A 23,563-nucleotide genomic window follows, 5' to 3' on the forward strand; every position below is an offset into this window, starting at 1 on the left:
TTTCTGGTGGTTTATTGGAGATAGTCTCACGGACTTTCCTGCCCATGCTGGCTTTGAACCATGATCCTCAGATCTCAGCCTCCCGAGTAGCTAAGATTACAGGTGTGAGCCATGGCTAGGTTCTTTTTTTTTTTTTTTTTTTTTTTTCCCTAAAATACTGTTTCCAAGACTAAGGGAGCACCACCCAGACCTAATTTTCCTTTTATATCTCTTTGGTTACTTGTTCTTAATCTCTTTTATGGGTCATTCTTTTATGACAGACCATCTAATGTTAAGAACAAGAGGTCATTATATAGCATGAACATTAAAAAAAAAAGAAAAAAATTACTGAGAAATCAGTTTGGAAAGAACTGTGCAAGTTTTTCATATGAGTAAAACTTTTTCTTTCTACCCCTCTCTTTCCCTCTCTCCTCCATTCTTTCTCTCCCTCCCCTCTTTTTGTTGGTACTGGATACTGGATACTGCACCTACTAAATAAAAACATTATCACTTGAGCAACATCTCCAGTGCTTTTTGCTTTATTTTTGAGATAAGATGTCTGTCTCTTTCCCTCTCTCTCTTCCATCTCTCCCCCCCCCCCAGGCAGACCTGTTATGTTTTTTGGTGTAGCTAGGATGATAGGCACATACCTAGATTTTTATGGTAATATGGGGGCTTGTGGATTTTTTTTTGCCTGTGCTGGCCTTGAACTGAAATCCTCACTGTCTAGTATACATTGTGTTTCTACACATTTATAAAATGTACTTGCATCCCTTTTCTATCCCTCTCCTTTTAAAAAATAATTATGTGTTTTATTATAGATGCATATGAAGTATTTCGATCATACTCCCCCTTCCACACTAACTCTCCTTTCATCTACCCATTCTGCTGTTCTCCAGCTCCAAACAGTCCCCTTGTTTTATAATTCTGTTATTCTTTAGGAAATGGTTAGGTTATTTTTTTATTTATTTGTACAGAATTCCTTGTCTACTGGTTTGTTGAAGCAGTAAGTCAGAGAACACTTGCCACAATAATGTCTTTCAAAATGCCTATCCATAAAAACTCCTGCATCATATTCATCCAAAGGGCACTTGATAAAGGTGACTGTTTTCCATTTTCATGCACTTTATAGTATTTCAGGACAGTCAACTTAGCCTTATTTTTTTATGCCTCGTCTTCTTGGGAGTGGTATACAACGTATTCCTTAGTAACACTACAAAGTCTCAACACAAGATTAGGAGTAGATTTCTTTGGAAGGTTGTAGTAAGACAAAGCTCATCCATCTTCCAGTTGCTTACTAGCAGAGACCCAGTTTTTGCTGATCAGGAAGAATTCTTTGCTGATCCTGGATCTTGGCCTTTATATTTTCTACAATATCTGTGAGTTCAACCTCATGTGTTATGATCTTTCTTGTGAGGGTTTTTATGAAAATCTGAGTCTTCACCGTGGTTCCACTGAAGATGGAAAATCAGAAAGGAATCTGCAGGGAATATTTGAGTTAAAAGCAAGAAAATGGAGTCTGACATGCTTGTTATTGCCAGAGTTGGGACTGCCTTTTATGATGCTACACTAGAGAAATACTTGTTTGGTCGTTTTGTTCATTGTACATCTGTAGTTCCTTTGTTTCTGCTGTCATTTAATATATGTTAGTCTGATTGTCTCCAAGCATCTTTGAAATTGCTTTAGAACAATATTTCAGGATAGTCTCAAACTGTGCTCCTTGGAAAATGAGTGTTCTTAGAAATATTAAGAACTCTGTGGGAAAAAGCAGTTAAATAAATTCATAAAACCTTTGATTAAATTTTTTAAGTGTACATTTTTTTATGAGAGGATTTCTCAGGGAGTGCTTTTTAAAACTCTAAATTATACTGTAAATTTCCAAGAGGGTGTCATAATACACTACAGTCTATATTGGTTGGGCTCTCATGAAGTAGAACTTGACGTGAGTATTCTTATGCAAGTGATTTACTAAATGAGTCTGCTCAGGTGAAGGCAAGAAAGAGGCTGGCAGAGTAAAGCTGCACTAGTACTTCTCTGTTCAGCTTAGTAAACATGGAGGACATCTGGTTACTAGCACTTGAAATGTGGTCTGTGTGGCTGAGGATCTGAATTTTAATTTTAATTATAACTGAAACTTTAAAGATTGATACTTGATTTAGTATTTTGTAACTTTTATTTTATTTTACTTTATTTGTATTATTATTATTTTTTATCGTGAAAATACCGTACAGAAAATACCGTACAATTACATGGGCAAGGTAATGAATGCATTTCTTATCAAGCATTGTTGCCTCCTACTTTATTTCCCCTTCCCATCCCTTCCCATCTCCTCCTCCCCGCCACCCCCTTGCCAAAGTTGTAAAGTTCATTTTCGACATAACATCTTGTACATCTCATTGTTGCAATGGGTACACATGTATCCCTATTTAAACAATTTGTTTTTTCCCTTCCCGTCCACAAATTATAGCAACATCAAATACAGTGAAAACAGGGGTCATACCGTGGGGGAGGGACATACAAAGCAACAAAGAAATATCTTATAAATATGTTAGAAACATTAGCAAGAAAGAAAAAACATTTGAATCCTTATCTTGGGATTCATTTCACCTAACATCAACTTATCTGACCATTTCTGCTTGTCTCAGACATATACTATTTATTACAAATAAGGGAAACCATGGGACCCATGTTTCTTTAGGCCTGGCTTACTTCACTTAATATAATTTTTTTCTAAGTCTTTCCATTTCCTAACAAATGGGGCAATGTCATCCTTTCTGATAAAATACCTAGGAATTAACTTAACCAAAGAAGTGAAAGAACTTTATGATGAAAACTTTAAAAACCTGAAAAAGGAAATCAAAACAGAACTTAGAAAGTGGAAAAACCTACCATGCTCCTGGATTGGAAGGATCAACATCGTGAAAATGGCAATACTTCCCAAAGCTATCTACAAATTCAATGTGATACCTATCAATATTCCAACCTAATTCTTCAAGGAAATAGAAGAGGCAATCCAAAAATTCATATGGAACAATAAAAGACCCGAATAGCAAAAATGATCCTTAACAGAAAGAACACTGCTGGAGGAATATCAATACCAAATTTCAAACTCTACTACAAAGCCATAGTAATCAAAACAGCTTGGTACTGGCACAAGAGCAGACCTCAGGACCAATGGAATGGAATTGAAACCCAGAAATGAACCCACAGACCTATAGCCATCTAATGTTCAATAAGGGAGCTAAAAAAACAGAATGGAAGAAAGACAGCCTCTTCAGTAAATGGTTTTGGCAAAATTGGTTAACTACATGTAGAAAACTAAAGCTAGATCCTTATATATCACCTTGCGCCAGAATTAACTCCAAATGGATCAAAGACCTTGGAGTCAAAGCAGACACTCTGAAAATGTTATAGGATGGAATAGGAGAAACCCTAGGTCTCCTTGGCACAGGCTGAAATTTTCTTAAAAGAGACTCAGAAACACAACACATCAAAGGTTGGACAAATGGGATTGCATGAAATTGCATAGCTTCTGCATAGCAAAGGACATAGCTAGCAAGATCAATAGAAAGCCCACGGATTGGGAGAAGATCACTAGCCATACAACAGATAAGGGTCCATAACTAAAAGATACCTGGAACTCAAAATATTAAATCCCCCAACAACAAATCCTCAAAGAAACAACTGCCTGATAAATAAGTGGGCTAAAGACTTAAAGAGAAACTTCTCTGAAGAGGAAAGAAGGATGGCCAATAGACACATGCAGAAATGCTCAACCTCTCTAGCAATGAAAGAAATGCAAATCAAAACAACATTGAGATACCACCTCACCCCAGTTAGAATGACTATAATCAAGAACTCTCATAACAACAGATGCTGGAAGGGATGTGGACAGAAGGAACCTTACTGCATTGTTGGTGGGAGTGTAAACTTGTTCAACCACTTTGGAAAGTAGTATGGAGGTTCCTCAAAAGACTCCACATAGAGCTCCCCTATAACCCAGCAATCCCACTTTTGGGCATTTATCTGAATGATGACAAACAAGACCACACTAAAGCTACCAGCATAACTATGTTTATTGCAGCGCTATTTGCCATACCTAAGATATGGAACCAAACCAGATGCCCCACAGTAGATGAATGGATCAAGAAAATGTGGTATTTATTTTATTTTGTCGGTCATGGGGCCTGAACTCTGGGCCTGTGCGCTGTCCCTCAGCATTTCAGCTCAGGGCTAGCACTCTATCACTAGAGCCACAACACCACTTCCAGCTTTTTCTGCTTATGTGGTGAGGAATGGAACCCAGGGCCTCATACATGTGAGGCAAGCACTCTACCACTGATACACCTTCCTAGCTCATATTTATTTTGGAACTTTTAAAGTATGAGTATGTGAAGCTACTTTTTCAGCTGCAAATTTTTCTAAAATCTAAACATAGATAAAATATTTCTGATGAAAATTTAACATGACTTGAATGTTTCCTAAGAGTAGACTACATAGTAGATTTAAAAGCTTAGTATGAGGGGTTGGGGAATAGCTCAAATGGTAGATTGCCTGCCTAGTAAGCATAAGACCTGAGTTCAAACCTCAGTACCACCAGAACAGCAGCAACAAAAGCCACCTAGTTTGAGAAAAATGTAAGTTATCTCAGTACTTTTTATTTTGCTGCTGCTGTTGCTAAGGTTGTGGTGTGAATTTGAGGCCTTTTGCTTGCTAGGCAGGCACTCCACTACGTGAGCCATGCTCCAGCCTATTTTGCTTGTTATTTTTTTAAAATTTATTTTATTGTAAAGATACTGCAAGAGGGGTTACAGTTACATATGTAAGGTAATGCATACATTTCTTTTTTTTCTTTTTTTGCCAGTCATGGTGCCTGAACTCTGGGCATGGGCACTGTCCCTCAGCTCTTCAGCTCAAGGCTAGTGCTCTACCACTTGGGCCACAGCACCACTTCCAGCTTTTTCTGCTTATGTGGTGCTGAGGAATTGAACCCAGGGCCTCATGCATGCAAGGCAAGCACTCTACCACTGAGCCACCTTTCCAGCCCCAATGCATACATTTCTTATTGAACATTATTACCTCTCCTTTGTTTTTTCCCTACTATCTCTTCCCTCCCACACCTCTCCTACCTCTCTCTTTTTATTTTTTCCAATAGGATCTCACTGCCTTGGGAAGGCCTGGTTTGCAATCTTCCTATATATACGTCCCATAAAACTAGGAGGACAGGCACATGCAATCACACCCAACTTTTGTTGGTTAAGATGATACCTTGTGAAATTTTTGACTGGGGTAGCCTTGAACTACAATTTTCTTGTTTCAGATTCCTGAGTAGTTCGGATTTACAGGCTTTAGCTGTGCCTGATTCATTAATAATTTTAGAATTGATTACATGTTGAAATGACATAACTTAATTTATTATATTAAGCAAAATATAGCTTTAGAGTGAACCTTGCATACTTTTAAAAATAATTTTTAGAATTAACTTTAACAATTTACTTTTTTGTAAATATAATCCTTTTAAAATGTGGATGTCAACATATTTAAAATTGAGCCAGGTGCTGGGGGATTAGGCCTGGAATCCTATGTCCATGGGAAGCAGGGACTGGGAAAATGGTGGCTGGAGGCTATCCTGTGCAAAAAGTTCATGACACCCATCTCAAATAATAGCTGGCTGTGGTGGCATGCAGCTGTCATTTCAGGTATGCATGAGGCTGAGATCAGGATGATTGTGCTTAAAATAGTAAAATAGTTCACAAGACCCTATCTTCACAGAAAAAGCTGGATATGATGGTGTGAGCTGTCATCTCAGCCATAGCAGGAAGGATAAATAGAAGGATGTTGATGGTCCAGGCTTGCCTGGACAAAAATCAAGATCTTATCTAAATAATAATCAGATCAAAAATGGTTGGAGACATGGCTCGTGTGGTAGGTACTAGTCTCCGAGTTCATACTTCAGTACTTATGTGTATGCATATTTAATATCATCTATGTGCCTTGCATTAGTGTTTCTGTGGCCAATGTTGAGCAAAAGACCAGCTCTGCCTTATCCCAGAATGAGTTGTTTTCCCTTAGGAGAAGGGGATCAGCCTTTCATCTGCCAGGATTAGTAGTCATTAGCTAATAGTCAATTTTACCCTTTCCCCCCCTATTATAACTTGTAGGCATAATGTAGTTTTGATTATTTGGGAAGTTCTTTTATAAATTTGACCACAGGTCAGCTATGTGTTATTCTGAATTTAATTGCAGACCACAATTAGTAAGGTCTCTACAGTCACCCAGCTCTTGCTTTCATGTGTAATATTTTATTACTTAGATGTCTGACTTTTTTTGAGGCAATTAAACATGCTATTCATTACATAGAAATGGCAATGCTTGCCTGTCTTGATGCTTGTTTGTGAGTTCCATAAGTGCTAGGCAGCTATCAGTAAGTTAGGTTTCTTTTGTGAGAGCCTCCAGCATTATGAGACTCATGGAGTCAATTAGGGTTAAAAGCTCTGCTGCTCCCTTATGCCTTACAGATCTGTGTGCTTATCATTGAGTGATTAGGAATTGGTGATGTGTAGGAAGATAGTGATGGGATTTGATTAGAATCAACTTATTAACATTCAAAGAAGGAGAAAAGGACCAACTTAAAAAATACTCAGAACCAAAGATAAATTTCTTCTGTTTTCCTATCTAAGCTTGAATATAGACAGAAATAGAACTAAGTGCAAGCCTTACCTAGATGAGAGTAGCTGATAATTCTTGAGCTAAATAGAGAGACAACAATCTGTAACTTTTGACTTCTCAACCTCTTGAGCACAGATTTCAAGATAAAATAGGGACATGCTTTCTACCTTATGTAATGTCATTGGATTTAGTAGATAACCCCTGCAATCTCAGAGCTTGTAAAAAAATCATTCAGAAGCATTTCTATTTTTTAAAATTTTATTTTATTGTAAAGGTGATGTACAGAGGGCTTACAGTTACATAAGTAAGGTAATGAGTACATTTCTTTTTTTTATTGTGAAAATACTGTACAGAGGGGTTACAATTACATGGGCAAGATAGTGAGTACATTTCTTATCAAGCATTGTAGCCTCCTCCTTTGTTTACCCTTCCCATCCCTTCCCATCCTCCTTCCCTCCCCATGCAATCCTCCCCCCCCCCAAGTTGTAAAGTTCGTTTTTTTTTTTTTTGTCGGTCGTGGGGCTTGAACTCTGGGCCTGGGCGCTGTCCCTTAGCTCTTCAGCTCAAGGCGAGCGCTCTATCACTTGAGCTACAGCGCCACTTCCGGTTTTCTGGTGGTTATTGGAGATAGGAGTCTCACAGTCTTTCCTGCCTGGGCTGGCTTTGAACTGTGATCCTCAGATCTCAGCCTCCTGAGTAGCTAGGATTACAGGCGTGAGCCACCAGCGCCTGGCAAAGTTCGTTTTTGACATGACAACTTGTACTTCTCATTGTTGCAACAGGTCCACCTGTATCCTAATTTAAACGACTTGTTTTTCCCCTTCCCCTCCACAAATTATACCGACATCAAATACAGTGAAAGCAGGGGTTATACTGTGGGGGAGGAACATACAAAGCAACAAAGAAATAACCTTATAATTGCGTTAGAAACAAATGCATGAGAGAAAAAAAATTTTAAATACATATCTTAGGGTTCATTTTCCTAACATCACCTTATCTGACCTTTTATGCTTGTCTCAGACATATACTAGATATTGCAATAAGGGAAACCATGGGACCTATGTTTCTTTGGGCCTGGCTTACTTCTTTCATTATTTTTAGTAGGCAATATTTGCACATAATTTCTCTGTGATTTTATCCCCCAGTGCCTGGCATTCAGTATCTTCATTACCATTTTTTAAAAATATATTTTATCTATTTTTAAAATTTCAGATGGGAAAGAAATTTGGCCTCTGCTACTATTTGGCTGAAATCCAATGAGAACTTTTACTAAGACTTTACTGAACACTTGATGATAACAAAATGGAAATAAAACATCAGCAATAGTTTATAATGGCAGCCATATTCAGCTGCAGTCTGAGTCTGTAAGCATGCTGATGTGCTGGTAATATCTTAGACTGGGTACATGCACAGAAGTTATTCTTTCTGCCTTTCACCTGGCCATGATGAGTTTGTTCTCTTTGCAGTCACACTGTCTTGAATGTTTTAAACACAAGTTTTGCCTTTAAAAAATTGCATAAGACTAAAATTTAATTGAAGTTACTTCTCTCTCTTCCCTGCCAAATAGTTACTTGCTCCAAGGCTAGATTCAAGCTTCTACCTTTTTAGAAAGTTTCAAATTCAAATTGACAGTTTCTCCAATTAAAAGTAAATGGAGGGGCTGGGAAGGTGGCTCAATGGTAGAGTGCTTGCCTTGCATGCATGAGACCCTGGGTTCCATTCCTCAGCACCACATAAACAGAAAAAGCTGGAAGTGATGCTGTGGCTCAAGTGGTAGAGTGCTAGCCTTGAGCTGAAGAGCTGAGGGACAGCGCCCAAGCCCAGAGTTCAGACTCATGACTGACAAAAATAACGAAAACAAAACAAAACAGAAAGTAAATGGAACTAATACATTTGTGTCCAGTTTTAGATTTTAGACTGTGAACTCCATTATACCAGAGTATGTTATTATATATTGTATCAACTATGATTCACTAGTGCCTGTTTTTCTCACTTTCTCCTCTAAATATTTTGCTAAAACCATGTTTTTGTTGTGTTATATATAATGAATATAGTCACTTTGAAACAGTGGGGTTACATATTTTTAGATACAGTAAAGACAATTGTGAAAGAATTATGTAGGTATATTTTATAAAGTGAACAATATCTTTTCATGTTTAGTTTTGGCCTGAACACTTTTTTTTGTACTTTTGAGCCTGACTCATTTCATCACATAAAAGTTTTGTGTACCATCTTTGTGCTTTTTGTGCATATATAAGTGTAATATATAAAGTTTTGTAAATTTGGAAATTCTAACCAATGTAACTTGGTTGTGCTTTAGACAAAAAATGACTACATAGAGCTGCTATATAAAACTTTGCAGAAGCTTTATATATTACACTTATATATGCACAAAGTACCTCTATAAATATTTATAGACTAAATGCTTTAGTACCTTCTTCAAACAGGCATTTCATAGCTAATGTTTTGGGAAAAATTAAAAAAGCATATTTTATAGAAAAGAAGCCCAGTGGATCCAGTAGGAAAAAACAAAACAACAACTCTGAACCCAGCTTTTGTAGTATTTTCAAAATATCTGGTAAATTGCTTTTATGGATGAAGTGGGATTTCTTGAAGGAAAAGTTTTTTTTAAATTTTTTATCTATTTTAAAAGTGAAGTTTCTTGACAGATGCTGGTGGCTCATACCTGTAAACTTAGCTATTCAGGAGACTGGATTTGAGGATCATGGTTCAAAGCCAGCCTGGGAGATTCTGATCTTCATTTAATCACCAAAAAGCTGGAAGTGGAGCTGTGGTACAAGTAGTAGAGTGCTTAGAACAAAAAAGCTAGCGACAGTGCCTTGGCCTTGAGTTCAACCCTCAGTACTGCCACAAAACAATATAAAACAAAACAAAAAAACCCCAAACAACAAAAAAGAACATTTCCTATTTGTTAATTTTCAAAGTGAAAGCATTGTAAGCAAAATTGGAAATGATATTCCAAAAACAATAGATATCATATTATATATCAATTTTATGAAAGATGGAGGCTAATATTCTAGATAAAAATAATTATTTTTTCCTATTTAATTTGGAAAATAGTCATATTCTCTTGATAGAAAACAGTGTGACATGAACTGGTTAAATCCTATAAGGCAGCCAGTTGGGAGATGCTGCAGTTTTGCATGTGTCCTCTGACACTTCACATAGAGGTATGTCCTTGTTTTGGTCTCTTGGCATTTTGTACAGGCCCTTACCTGTGCGATGTCTAGATTGTATCTGTGAATATTTGTAGATTTATTTGGCTATAAATTTCTTAGATTACAGAGTTGTTTTATACTGACCTCTGCATTCAAGCCCCAGGACCAATGTGCGCTCACACACACATGCGCATACACACACTACATACCCACACATACCCATATACACAAAGATACAGTGTTCAAGAATCAACTGACAGTATTTTACTTATGCTTAGTCTGGGAATACCCTTGGAATTAAATTGGCTGATAAATGTGGAAATAGACATAGTCGAAACTTCAATAAAACTTATTTGGGGCTATGTTTTTCAGGTGAAGCCCTGAAGGTATCAGCTGAGAGATTTACAGATGATCCCTGTTATCTACCAAAAAGGGAGGCGGTGGTTCAAGCAGCTCGTGCCTTGTTGGCTGCAGTTACAAGACTGCTTATCCTCGCGGACATGATTGATGTCTTGTGTCTCTTGAAGCATGTGTCAGCTGTAAGTAAAAGATAGCTTAGTTTGCTTTGGTGGTGTTCTTACTTTGAATTCCAGTCCTTGAAGTTGGTATCAATCCTAGAACATCCCTGGTGCATCACTTTCATTTTCTTAATATCACCCATCAGAGATTGACTGAATTAGGTTGGGAAGACTGATGTATGACTCAAAAGAATGAAGCCCAAGGGCTGGAGGAGAAGCTCACGTGTTAGAGAGCCAAGTACAAGGCCTTCTGTTCAAAACTACCATAAAGCTGTAACACACACACACACACACACACACACACACACACACACACACACACACACACACACACACACACACACTCCCAAAACAATGAAGCCACAATTTAGTCTTGAAGCAAGTGAGAAATTGAAGAACTAAAGATTGTTTGCTGGAGAGATATAAAGAAGAACAGAATTATGCAGCTAACATAATTAATACATAAACAATTTAAGAAAGAGAAACCTTAAAGCTTAAGACACTTAGAAATTATAATATGCTAATTTTCTAGCTCTGTATGTATGTATGTATGCATGCATGTATGTATTTACTTATGTCAGGGATGGAACTCATGACTGTACATATTAGGCAGGTACTCTTGTAAGTTATATCCCAAGACCAGCCAGCTCCTCTTGTTCAAGATGAAAAACAAGTTTAACATGAGTTTTGAACTTTTTTTTTTGTTCATCGTGGGGCCTGAACTCTGGGCCTGGGCACTGTCCCTCAGCTCTTCAGCTCAAGGAGAGCACTATACCACTTGAATCACAGTGCCACTTCCAGGTTTTTCTGCTTATGTGGTGCTAAGGAATGGAACCCAGGGCCTCATGCATGCAAGGCAAACACTCTACCACTGAGTCACCTTCCCAGCCCATGAATCATTCTTAATTAGAAAAACAAGGTAGCAAGATAGTGTGCTTGTTTTATTTTGCAAGACAAATCAAGTTGGTACAGTCTTGTTATAAAGAGAACTTCATTAAAGCTTTTATTTGGCTTGACAAGATCATAAATAGTCTAGATGAAAGGATTGTAAATCTGAATTTTCTGCCTTAAAGGGCTCTTATACTTCTGTCTATATTTTTATAAAGGCACCATATACTCTCCATATAATCACTACTCATGTGATCAAATAATGGCTGAAGGCTTTCTGCATCTATTGAGATGATTATGTTATTCTTGTCTTTGCTTCTGCTTGTATGCTGTTTTAAATTTATTGAATTTCATGCATAGAACCATCCATTACTGGAATTAAGCCAACTTGATCACAATGTATTATCTTTGCAGTATGTTGAATTCAGTTTGCAATATTTTATTGAGGTTTTTGTATTTATGTTAACCAAAGACATTGTATATACTTTCCCTTTTTTTGGTGGTGTCTTAATCTGATCTTGGTATCAGAGAAATAATACTGACTCTTAGAATGATTCTCGTAATATTCTATTTTATTCTATCTTAGTGGACAATTTTAGGAGCATTGTGATTAGTTCTAGTAGACTTCAGCGCTGAGTCTATCTGGTCCTGAGATTATCTTTGTTAAAAGATGTTTTTCTTTTTCATAACTTGCTTTTTTTGTCTCATTGCTTGCTGATTATATGTTTATTTGTATCTTCTTTTGTGGTCAAACACATCTAGAAGTGTATTCATTTCTTTCAGAATGTTAAATTTCTTGGGATGCAAGTTTCTAAAATGGTCCTGTACATTGCAAGTGGTATTTGTGGAAATGTCACCCTTCACATCTAGTTTTTATCATTTAGGTCTTTTCTTTTTGTCTTTCTTTCTTTCTTTCTTTCTTTCTTTCTTTCTTTCTTTCTTTCTTTCTTTCTTTCTTTCTTTCTTTCTTTCTTTCTTTCTTTCTTTCTTTCTTTCTTTCCCTTCCTTCCTTCCTTCCTTCCTCTCTCTCTCTCTCTTTCTTTCTTTCTTTCCTTCTTTCAGTTAGTTTGGCTTAGGTCAATCTTGTTCATTAATTTGAAGAATGAACTCTTCATTTCATTAATCATTTGTATTATTCTTTTACTTTTCACTTTATTAATTTTGGCATTGATCTTTATTATTTCTTTACTTCTAATTTTGGAATTAGTTTATTTCTGTTTGTCTAAGACAAGGAGGTACATCATTGGGCTATTGATTTCAGGTGTTTCTGAGTTTTTGATATAGGTATTTTATACTATACACTTGCCTTTTAGAGCCACTTTCATTCTATATCTTAGATTCTGTTTTGCTTTCATTTTCATTTAATGGAATTTTAAAATATCCTCCCACTAATTGTTGGCCCATCCATCAGTCTAATGTGTGTTGTTCATTCTCCATGTGTTTGATTATTTTCTGTAATTTCTCATTCTGTTAATTTAAATTTTATTTCACTGTAGCTAGATAAAACACAAGTTGCTATTCAAATTTTCTTGTATTTGTGAAGACTTGCTTTATACCCTAAAATCTTTTTCAGAAAGTTCTGTGGGCTGTTGAAAGGAATATACATCTGCAGCTGTTTGTAGAATATTCCTTAGATGTTTGTTAAGTCCATTTGATTGATTATGCCATTTAATTCTTAAGTTTCTTTGTTGATTTTTGTCTGTATGACGTATTTATTGAGAGTAGTGTTTTGAGGTCACCTGCTATTATTGTTTGGTGTGTAATTGTGCTCATTTCATGAAATTGGGTACACCAACACATGGTATATTTACAATGTTTGTATTCTTTCGATGCATTATTCCCTTTATGAAAATAAAGGGACCTTCTTTGTCTCTTCCAACTTTGGTATATGAATATAGCTAAACCTCCTTACTCTTGGGTTCCATTTTTAAAAATAAATTTTAATCTATTCTTTATTTTTTATTATAAAGGTGATGTACAGAGGGGTTGCAGTTACATAAGTCAGGTAATAAATACATTACTTTTTGAACAATGTTAACTCTTCCCTCATTTCCCCTCCAGTTTTTCCCTCCTGACTCTCTGAGTTCCATTTCTTTGAGAAATATATATTTTTTTGGTAGCAATGTAATTTTATTTTTTCCCTTTCTGTGTGGCATAGATAGGTTTAAAATTTTTATTTATTATCATTGTAGAGGGATGTATAGAGAGGTTATAGTTACATAAGTCAGATAAAAAGTACATTTCCTTTTGAACAATGTCACACTTTCCTGCTCTCTCTCCCAGTTTCCCCTCCCATCCCCATCCACAACTTATATAGTTCATTTTCAACACAGTGTCTAGTGAGCACCACTACTGCATTTGTTCGCCCTTTTCTCTTTTCTGTGCTTCTCCTTACCCTCCAAAAGACAAATAAATAAACAAACATGACAAAAGGAAAAGAAAACAAAAACAGCATCAAAGTAAAAAAAACAACCCTGGGCTGGGAGTGTGGCTTAGTGGTAGAGTGCTTGCCTAGCATGCATGAAGCCCTAGATTCAATTCCTCAGTACCACATAAACAGAAAAAGGTGGAAGTAGAGCTGTGGCTCAAGTGGTGAAATGATATAACCTTGAGCAAAAGAAGTTCAGGGACAGTACTCAGGCCCTGAGTACAAGCTCCAGGACTGGCAAAAACAAAACAAAACAAAACAAAAAAACAACAAACTCCTCCTCCCCCAAATCCAACCCTCTTATTTCTATTTCTTGGAGTTCATTTTAATAAATATTATTTTATATGATCAGATGCACATAGCTATAGAATTTTGGTAATCCTCTCCTAAGAATACCCTCCTTTGGGGGCTGGGAAGGTGGCTCAGTGGTAGAGTGCTTGCTGTGTGCATGAGGCCCTGGGTTCGATTCCTCAGCACCACATAAGCAGAAAAAGCCAGAAGTGGTGCTGTGGCTGAAGTGTTAGAGTGCTACCCTTGAGCTGAAGAGCTGAGGGACAGCGTCCAGGCCCAGACTTCAGGCCCCACAATCAACAAAGAAAAAAAGAGAAAAAAAAGAATACCTTCCTTTGGTCTCACTCTGTGAATTCCTAGAGACCTATATAATTTATCATATCCCAGTTTGTTTATTTATTTATTTATTCTTTTTTACCTTCAGTATGTTTACTTGTAGAGTTATAGGCACATCCTAGTTACCACAAATGAAGGAAGCCATGCAAACTATGTTTCTTTGATGCTGGCTTACTTCACTTAATATAATTTTTTCATGACTTTCCATTTCCTTATGAATGGTACAATATTGTACTTTCTGGTGGATGAATAGAATTACATGTTACATTTTATGACCCAGCAATTCTACCCCAGGACATTTATCCAATAGAACACAAACAAAGCCACAATAAAGCTACCAGCATAACCATGTTCATTGCAGCAGTGTTTACCATAGCTCAGATATGGAATCAACTGAGATGCCCCTCAGGGAAAAATATACTTTTAAAAATCCTTTTGCATAAAATTTGTTTTTGTCTTTGGTAGCGAGTGTGTTTCTTTTAGGCAACAAATGGTTGGGTCTTGTGTTTTTTGTTTTTGTGTTTGTTCCAACCTGATAGTGTGTGTCTTGATTGGAGAATTCTGACTACTAGCATTCAGAATTATTATTGAAAAATATGTAGTATATCAAATCATTTTGTTGTTTTTATAATGTTCTATTTCTCCTTTCTAGTCCTTATTTTAGTGAGATATTTCCCACATTTTCATGGCTGTTTTTATCTTAATCTTGTATGAGTAGAATTCCTTGTGTGGTAATGAATTCCTTTAGATTTTGTAAAGAAAATCATGGAAGATTTTTCAGGTTTGCTTCAATTATGAATGGCAGATTTGTTGGATCTAGAAATCTAGTTTAGCATTTATTTTCTTTGAGGACTTGAAATATATCATTCTGTGCATTCCTTGATTTCATATATAGTTAGAGAATTATTAAAATCACTACTTCTATAAATGAAAAGTACTTTTAACCTAGGTCTTCCTCATATGATACTCGCTTTATTTTATTATTTTGCTGAGTCACAGGTTTGAACTCAGGGCCCGGGCACTGTCCTTGAGCTCTTTTGGTCAAGGCTAGTGCTCTATCACTTTGAGCCTCAGCACCACTTCCAGTTTTCTGGTGGTTATTGGAGGTAAGAGTCTCACAGACTTTCCTGCGTGGTCTGGCTTTGAACCACAATCCTCAGATCTCAGCTTCCTGAGTAGCTAGGATCACAGGGATGACCACTAATGCCTGGCCATTCTTTTTTTAATATGTGAAATCATTCTCATTTTACTGAGACTGCCTCAGAGATGCAAGTTATGATTGAGCTTTACTAGGAGGTAGTCGGAACAAACACAAGTAACTAATAATTCTCAATGGACAAGTACTGTTATCAATAAGGAATATATAGTTATATAATGTATAAATATTATATATTATATAATTAACATATAGTTATATAATATAGAAATAATCAGTTCTGAATGCATCTTGTTCCTTAAGGAAACACAGGTTTTCCTTTGGCAGAGAGAGACTGAAATCAAAGATAAAAGGAGACAGAGAAAAAATGATCATTAACTGTAGAAATCTGGAAAGAAAATTTAGCTTTATTGCCATGTTAATTCATGTTTTTAAATAGGAATTTAAGTTACAACTATTCTCTCCTTGATACTGTTTAAGTTTTTGAAAGCTTCTCTGTACTAGTTATACTCCTCAGAGCGCTATATCTTATTGGCCTCAGTGTGTGAATGTCTAGAGTCCTATATAATTTATTATGTTCTCTCTCTGTGTGTGTGTGTGTGTGTGTGTGTTTACATATAGATTTATAGGCACATTCTAGTTACCACAAATGAGGGAAACCATGCTCCTTTGTTTCTTTGACTCTGGGTTACTTCACTTAATATAATTTTTTCCAAGTCCTTCCATTTCCTTATGAATGGTATTATATTGTACTTTCTGATGAACTAGCAGAATTCGATTATACCACATTTTTTGATCCATTCATCCACCGAGGGGCATCTGGGTTGATTCCATATCCTGGCTATGGTAAACAATTCTTCAATGAACATGGTTGTGCTAGTAGTTTTAGTGTTCTGTTGTTTGTGGTCTATTGGATAAATGCCCAGGAGTGGGATTACTGAGTCATAGGGTAGCTCTATGTTTAGTCTTTTAAGGGCCTCATATCTAAAATATACTTAGAGCTCAAAAATTTAACCTTCCCCTACAACCCAATCAATGAATGAGCTAAAGACTTAAAGAGAGACTTCTCAGAGGAAGAAGTAAAAATACGTAATAGACACATGAAGAAATGTTCAACATCTCTGGCTTTAAAAATGCAAATCAAAACAACATTGATATGGAAAGACTTGGAAAAAATCATATTAAGGGAAGTAAGCCAGAACCAAAGAAACATAGGCTCCCTGGTTTCCCTCATTTGTAATAATTAATATATGTCTAGGATAGTCCTAGCAGAGGCTCACAATAGCTCTATAGCTATGTACATATAAAATGATGCTAATTGAAATGAACTCCAAGATATGGAAGCAAGAGGGTTTTTGTTTCTGTTTTGTTTTAGTTTTTTAATTTACTGTGTGAAGTTTTTATTTTTCTTCATTTTGCCTTTGGTTTATCCCCTGTTGTCACTGTTTTTGATTTTGGTACTCTGTATCTTGTATATACATTTATATGATTTGGGAAAGAGAAAGGGAATCACAAAATGGTGAGACAAGGGACAAAGGGTGAACCAATGCAGTAGCAATATTCACAAGATACTATGTTGGAAATAAACTTTACCATTTGTAGAGAGGGAAGTGGGGGCAGGAGGGAAAGTGGAAGAAAACAAGGGAGGAGCTAACAATGTTTGACTAGAAATACTCCTTATCTTACTTATGCAAATGTAACTCCTCTGACATCACCCTTAAATAAAATAAAATATTAAAAAAAGCATTGAGATTCTACTTCATTCCAGTTAGAATGGCTATTATCAAGAAAACTAACAATAAAAATGATGGTGGGGATGTGGCCAAAAGGAAATTCTGTTACACTATTGGTAAGAAAGCAAACTTGTTCAACTATTCTGGAAAGCAGTATGGAGGTTTCTTCTTTTGTCTTAGTTACTTTTGTGGTAGGAACTTGCTTATGCCTGAGCAGCCCTAAGTTTTGACCTTGAACTTAAGAGTTTTATGTATCACTGGGAATGGTAGATGTGCACTGAGCCCAGACATTATGCTTCTCCTGTAGCCATTGAGTGAGGTAGAATCTTATGAACTCTATCTCATTCTGGCTTTGAATAGTGATTCCTTAATCTCTGCCTCCTAAGTAGGTAGTGTGACAGGCTTGTACCACTAGTCTGGGTAGATAGAGGACATTTTAACTTCAGGGGATAGGACATGATTAAAGACCTTTAACAGTTCTGAATGGCTGAGATTTTGTGTAAAATCAAAAAAGAATTGATGCTGTTGAGGTAGGTCAGTGTAGATGAGTGAAAGGTGTAGGTGCTCAAATAAAAAGTTGGAGATAAAGCCTAGAAGTTAAGGAGGAATCGTTAAGAATTAATTTTTTCATTTTCTTTTTAAAAATTATTATCTTTAAGTAGTTGTACAAAGGAGTTAAAGAATTATTTTGTTAAAACACCAAATAGTTACCAGGCACTGGTGTTCATGCTTGTATTCCTAGCTACTCAGGAGACTAAGATTTCAGGATCATGGTTTGAAGCCAGCTCAGGCAGAAAAGTCCTGGTAAGACTCTTTTTTTTTTTTTTTTATTTTATTTTATTTGAGAACATACTGTACAGGGGGGCTACAATTACATGGGCAGGATAATACATACATTTCTTACCAAGCATTGCAGCCTCCTCCTTTGTTTACCCTTCACTTCCCTTCCCCGCCTCCCCCCTCCCCCCACCCAATTTTACCCCCCTCCCCCCACCCAATTATACCCCCCTCCCCCCCACACACCGACATTGTAAAGCTGGTTTTGACATGACATTTTGTACTTCTCATTGACTCTTATGTCCAATTAACCACTTAAAACCTGGAAGTGGCGCTATGGTTCAAGTGGTAGAATGCTAGCCTTGAGCACAAAGAGGCTCACGCCCTGAGTTTAAGCCCCACAATGGACAAAAACAAAACAAAACTCCAAATAGATGATTATTTAATAGGTATCTATTTTCCTAAAATCTTCAGATTCTAAATATATCTTTTAAAATAGAATTTCTTCTTTTTAATATATGCATTTAAATATAATGGTGTTATTATTAATGTGTTGTACAGATGGGTTACCATTTCATAAGTCAGATAATGAGTACATTCCTTTTTTTTGGATAATGTCACCCCTTCCTTCTCTTTTCTCCAGTTTCTTCCTTCCATTTCTGCCCACAAGTTACACAGGTCATTTTCCACACACTGTATACTTAATAACACAATTGTATTTGTACACCCTCCTCCCTCTCTTTCTGTGCCCTCTTTTGCCACCCCTAAAAGAAAAATGCAGAGCACAAACACCCCCTACCAACAACAATAACAACAAAACCATTAAAGAATTTTAAGCAGGGAAATGATATAAACAGATTTGCATGTAGGACTATTTCTGATGCAGAGAGGCTAGTGATGAGGCATATGTATTTATGGTTATGAAATTGTGAGGTGGGAGGGGGAATGAATGAGAGAAAGGAAAGAGCAGGTTTCAATTTAGAAAGAGATTGGAGACCTTTTAGAATCAAAGGGACTCTAGGATTGTGGCTAGATATTGAGGACATTGATTTGCTGTTAACACAGAGGAGAAGCAGATTATGGGTTTTAGACATTGTATTTGAGATACATATGAGAGAAAGTACATTTTAGAAGGTATGTTTAGAGCTCAGGAGAGCAATTAAGACAAGAAATAGATTTGGAAAGCTTCAGGAAAAGAGCATTAGGAGAAGCAATATGTTTGCACAAGGCTATCTGGGGAAGATTTGTAGTATGAACTCACATCATCAAGGCCTTCCTGGAAAGTTCATTGAATGAAGAATCAAGGTTTGTGCTTAGTTTGTCTCAGAAGAAATGAGTAATGTTTATTCACTCAATATTACAGCATCTATGCTTTCTCATTAGTAAGATGCTTATGAAAAGACTTTTAAAATGGCTTCATTGAAGTGTGATTTATATGCCATAAAATTAACTTGTTTCTATGTATAATTCAATGATTTTTGAGTAAAATTTCAGAGTTGTACATTGTAACCACTATCTAATTTTAGCACATTTCTATCACTCCTGTTAGACCTCATTCCTACTTGCTATCACTTCCTGTTCTTATATGCCTCAGGTTTGCTGATAGGAATAACACTAAGGAATCATTTTTTTGTTTTCATTTATTTTTATTTTTATTTATTTTTTATTGTGAAAATACTGTACAGAGGGGTTACAATTACATGGGCAAGATAATGAGTACATTTCTTATCAAGCATTGTAGCCTCCTCCTTTGTTTCCCCTTCCCATCCCTTCCCAGCCTCCCCTCACCTCCCCCAGCCAACTCCCCCCCCAAAAGTTGTAAAGTTCGTTTTCAACATGACAACTTGTACTTCTCATTGTTACAACGGGTCCACCTGTATCCTTATTTAAACGACTTGTTTTCCCCCTTCCCCTCCACAAATTATACCGACATCAAATACAGTGAAAGTAGGGGTTATACTGTGGGGGAGGGACATACAAAGCAACAAAGAAATAATCTTATAAATGCGTTAGAAACAAATGCATGAAAGAAAAAAACATTTAAATACATATCTTAGGGTTCACTTTCCTAACATCACCTTATCTGACCTTTTCTGCTTGACTCGTACATGTATTAGATATTGCAAATAAGGGAAACCATGGGACCTATGGTTCTTTGGGCTTGGCTTACTTCACTTAATATAATTTTTTCCAAGTCTTTCCATTTTCTAACAAGTGGGGCAATGTTATTCTTTCTGATGGAGGCATAGAATTCCATTGTGTATATATACCACATTTTCTTGATCCATTCATCTACTGAGGGGCATCGGGGTTGGTTCCATATCTTAGCTATAGTAAATAATGCTGCAATAAGCATAGTTGTGCTGGTAGCTTTAGTGTGGTCTTGTTTGTGATCATTTGGGTAAATGCCCAAAAGTGGGATTGCTGGGTCATAGGGGAGCTCTATGTGGAGTCTTTTGAGGAACCTCCATACTGCTTTCCAAAGTGGTTGAACAAGTTTACACTCCCACCAACAATGCAGTAAGGTTCCCTTCTGTCCACATCCCCTCCAGCATTTGTTGTTATTAGAGTTCTTGATTTTTGCCATTCTAACTGGAGTGAGGTGGTATCTTAATGTTGTTTTGATTTGCATTTCTTTTATGGCTAGGGAGGTTGAGCTAGGGAATCATTTTTAACAGTATACATCTATGTATCTTTTAATTTCTCATACCCTATAGAGATATGATGATCCATAAACAATTACTTAGTTACCATTTAGTTCAGCCCTCATTCAATTTAATTATGGCAATCTTACAATTCTATAGAACTTTTTAAATGTATAAAATAGTTAAGATGTTGCTAAGTACTGTTGTCTCCACTTGTATCTATGTTACTCAGGAGGCTAAGATCTGAGAATTGTAGTTCAAAGCCAGCCTGGGCAGGAAATTTCACGAGATTCTTATCTCCAATTAATCATCAAAAATCTGAAAGTGGAGCTGTGGCACAAGTGGTAGATTACCAGCCTTGAGTTAAAAAGCTAAGAGACAATACCCGGGCCTTGAGTTTATGACCCAGAGCCATAACACACAAAAATTGTTTTTGTCTGTTTCTTACATGTCTGTTGCCCAATAATAAGTATTTATTGAATGACAATATCTCATTTTCCTTTTTAAAAATTTTCAGCAGATTCTATAACCTTGGAAAGGAGATAGGCAAACACAGTTGACAAATACGCTATGAATAACACGGTGAAGACTGGAGTGGTAGAGACTCAACAAAAATTGTGTAGTTATTAAATAGCAAGGTATTGTATCTTAAACTTTGAGAAAAGTGTAGTTTCAACATGTAGGCCTTTTTCTGATTTTGTTCCAGGTTTTATTTAATTTTTATAATAATTTCTCCCAGCAAAACCTCATTTGAAGTATCTGTCTGTCTGTCTATGCATTTTAAATTTCTGCTGCAAATGTAAACTTCTTAATAAGTGTCATCAACATTTTATAAGTACGATTGGAAAACATGTATGAAAACAGACTCTGGGGTTGCAGGTATGGCTTAAGTGGTAAAGCCAAACAATCCAAAGCAAGGAAGTTTGAGGTCCGAGTTTAAGGTTTGGTATTGCTAAAATCAAATAACAACAAAAACCAGGCATTGTTCAGAGTGTGTAAGGATCAGTGGGAGGAGGAAGGTGAATGAATGGACGTGGTTAATGAAGATGAATATAGTCAAAGTACGTTATATATATATGAAAATAGAACAACAAAATATGTTAAAATTATCTTAAGAAGTGAGGAAAGCAGGTAAGGGAGAGTGATAAGAATGAGGTTGATGAGGTATGATGAATGCATTATGGAAATGTCACACGGACCCTAATCCTGTACAACTGATATATGCTAATACATTTCTTGATAAAAAAGAAATCAATGGGGTAAATTCTGAAAAATGAAATATTTTTCTATAATTCAGTTCAGTTGATCTGTTGTTTCCCTGTTTAAATAAACTAGATTAGACATTTCTTATACTTAAAAATTATTTTTTACCCTAAAGAGTACTATTCACAGAACATTAACACTATTCTTTTGACTCTTCACTGCCTCACTCTCCAGAATCTTTTGGCATTGTTTCAAACTGGCATATTAGAGACACTAAGACCACACTTGGTGATCTAGTGCGTTCAATCAGGCACTTACAATACTTGCTTTTATATATAAATGCTATGAGCCTGGTACTTCTTTTTATGTTTTTGGAAGTACTGAGAACCTTGCACAAATGCACAACAGCTTAAATAAGGAAGGGCAAAAATGACAATTATTGAGCTAGCTCTGGTTTGGAACAGTTACTACTGTATATATATATATATATATATATATATATATATATATATATATATATATATTCCATCAGGGGAATTAGTAGGCTGCTGGGGCTATGGAGTTATTTGAATCAATCTATCTGACCACAAAAAGAACCAGAGCACTGGCAGCGAGGGCTAGGGAATCTTTACTTGCCAGAGCCCTGGCTATATTCCCTCACCCCCTCCCCTACCTGCTGTTTCAGCTGGCTTCTTCTTGCCCTCCTTCTTAAATTACTCCATGAATCTACATAATTTCCACCAACGGATTGGCTGTGTAGTGTTTAGAGAACATTGGTTTAGATTTATTTAATGTGTATTGTCAGGAGAAAGGAGAAAAATGTATTTTAGAAGAGGGACTGCTGAGTCAAACTACACATTTCCCTGTTGCCTTTGTTTATGCTTTCTTTTCTCATAAAGCAGGTATTCAGAAATTTTAATGGGAGATGAGCAATCATGGCCTCTGTTGTTTGATTTGATGGATTGCTATTATTATTATTTCTGAACATCACACAATGTGTGCTGAGATAGCACGCGCTGGAACTGTTTGTAATTCTTAGTTCTATTGTGAATATTGGACTTAGGGATATTGTTTGCATCTTTTCGTTTTTATCTTGTCTGCCCTGTAAGATATGATAAGGTAGTCAAATAGGACAGAAATGAATTTTTCTTAGTTTAGAAATCATGTTAATATTCAGTTTCAACAGTTAAACATTCCTATTTAATTTTGGTTCAAATTGACTCAGTGGGATGGTTTTTATTTCAGTTTTTTTTTTCTTCTGCTAGTTCTGGGGCTTGAACTCAGGGCTTGGCACTGTCCCTCAGCATTTGTGCTCAAGGCTAGCACTCTATCGTTTTGAGTCACAGCTCCATTTCTGGCTTTTTTGGTAGTTGGAGATAAAAGTCTCACGGATTTTACTGCCCAAGTTGGCTTTGAACCATGATTCTCAGATATCAGCCTCCTGGGTAGGTAAGTTAATTTATATTGAGCGAAAAATTAAGCCAGGATAAATTAAAAGATCAGCAAATTATTTTGGGGTTCATGGCTCATTTTAAGTTCTCATTTCAAACCTTAAAAAAGTGAGTTCCAGGGATACTTAAAACTCTTCCATTATTTGTTGCTTCTTCTATCAATTTATCTCCAACTGGGAAATCATTTATTTTGAGAAATAATCAATTTAATGAAATGAAAATGTACTGTATTAATATTTAAAAACACACTGAAAGGGGAAAAAAATCTTTAAACCAAGTCAATATCAAACTTCTTTAAATTCTAGAATTC

General features: G+C 36.3%; 1 protein-coding gene and 1 pseudogene across 2 annotated transcripts in view; one reads left to right on the plus strand and one right to left on the minus strand.

Annotated features, from left to right (window-relative positions):
* Positions 1-23,563, plus strand: part of Ctnna3 (catenin alpha 3) — a 1,374,363-nt gene that overhangs the window by 91,182 nt on the left and 1,259,618 nt on the right. For both annotated transcript variants that reach the window (XM_070021006.1, XM_070021007.1), the window contains one exon: positions 10,200-10,366. In XM_070021006.1, coding sequence (XP_069877107.1) covers positions 10,200-10,366 — 167 coding nt within the window. The remainder of the gene's footprint in view (positions 1-10,199; positions 10,367-23,563) is intronic.
* On the minus strand, positions 941-8,092 carry LOC138825818 (ubiquitin-ribosomal protein eS31 fusion protein-like; annotated as a pseudogene).

Source organism: Dipodomys merriami, unplaced genomic scaffold (assembly GCF_024711535.1).
Source record: "Dipodomys merriami isolate MVZ:Mamm:240054 unplaced genomic scaffold, mDipMer1.0.p SCAF_14, whole genome shotgun sequence".
Lineage (NCBI taxonomy): Eukaryota > Metazoa > Chordata > Mammalia > Rodentia > Heteromyidae > Dipodomys > Dipodomys merriami.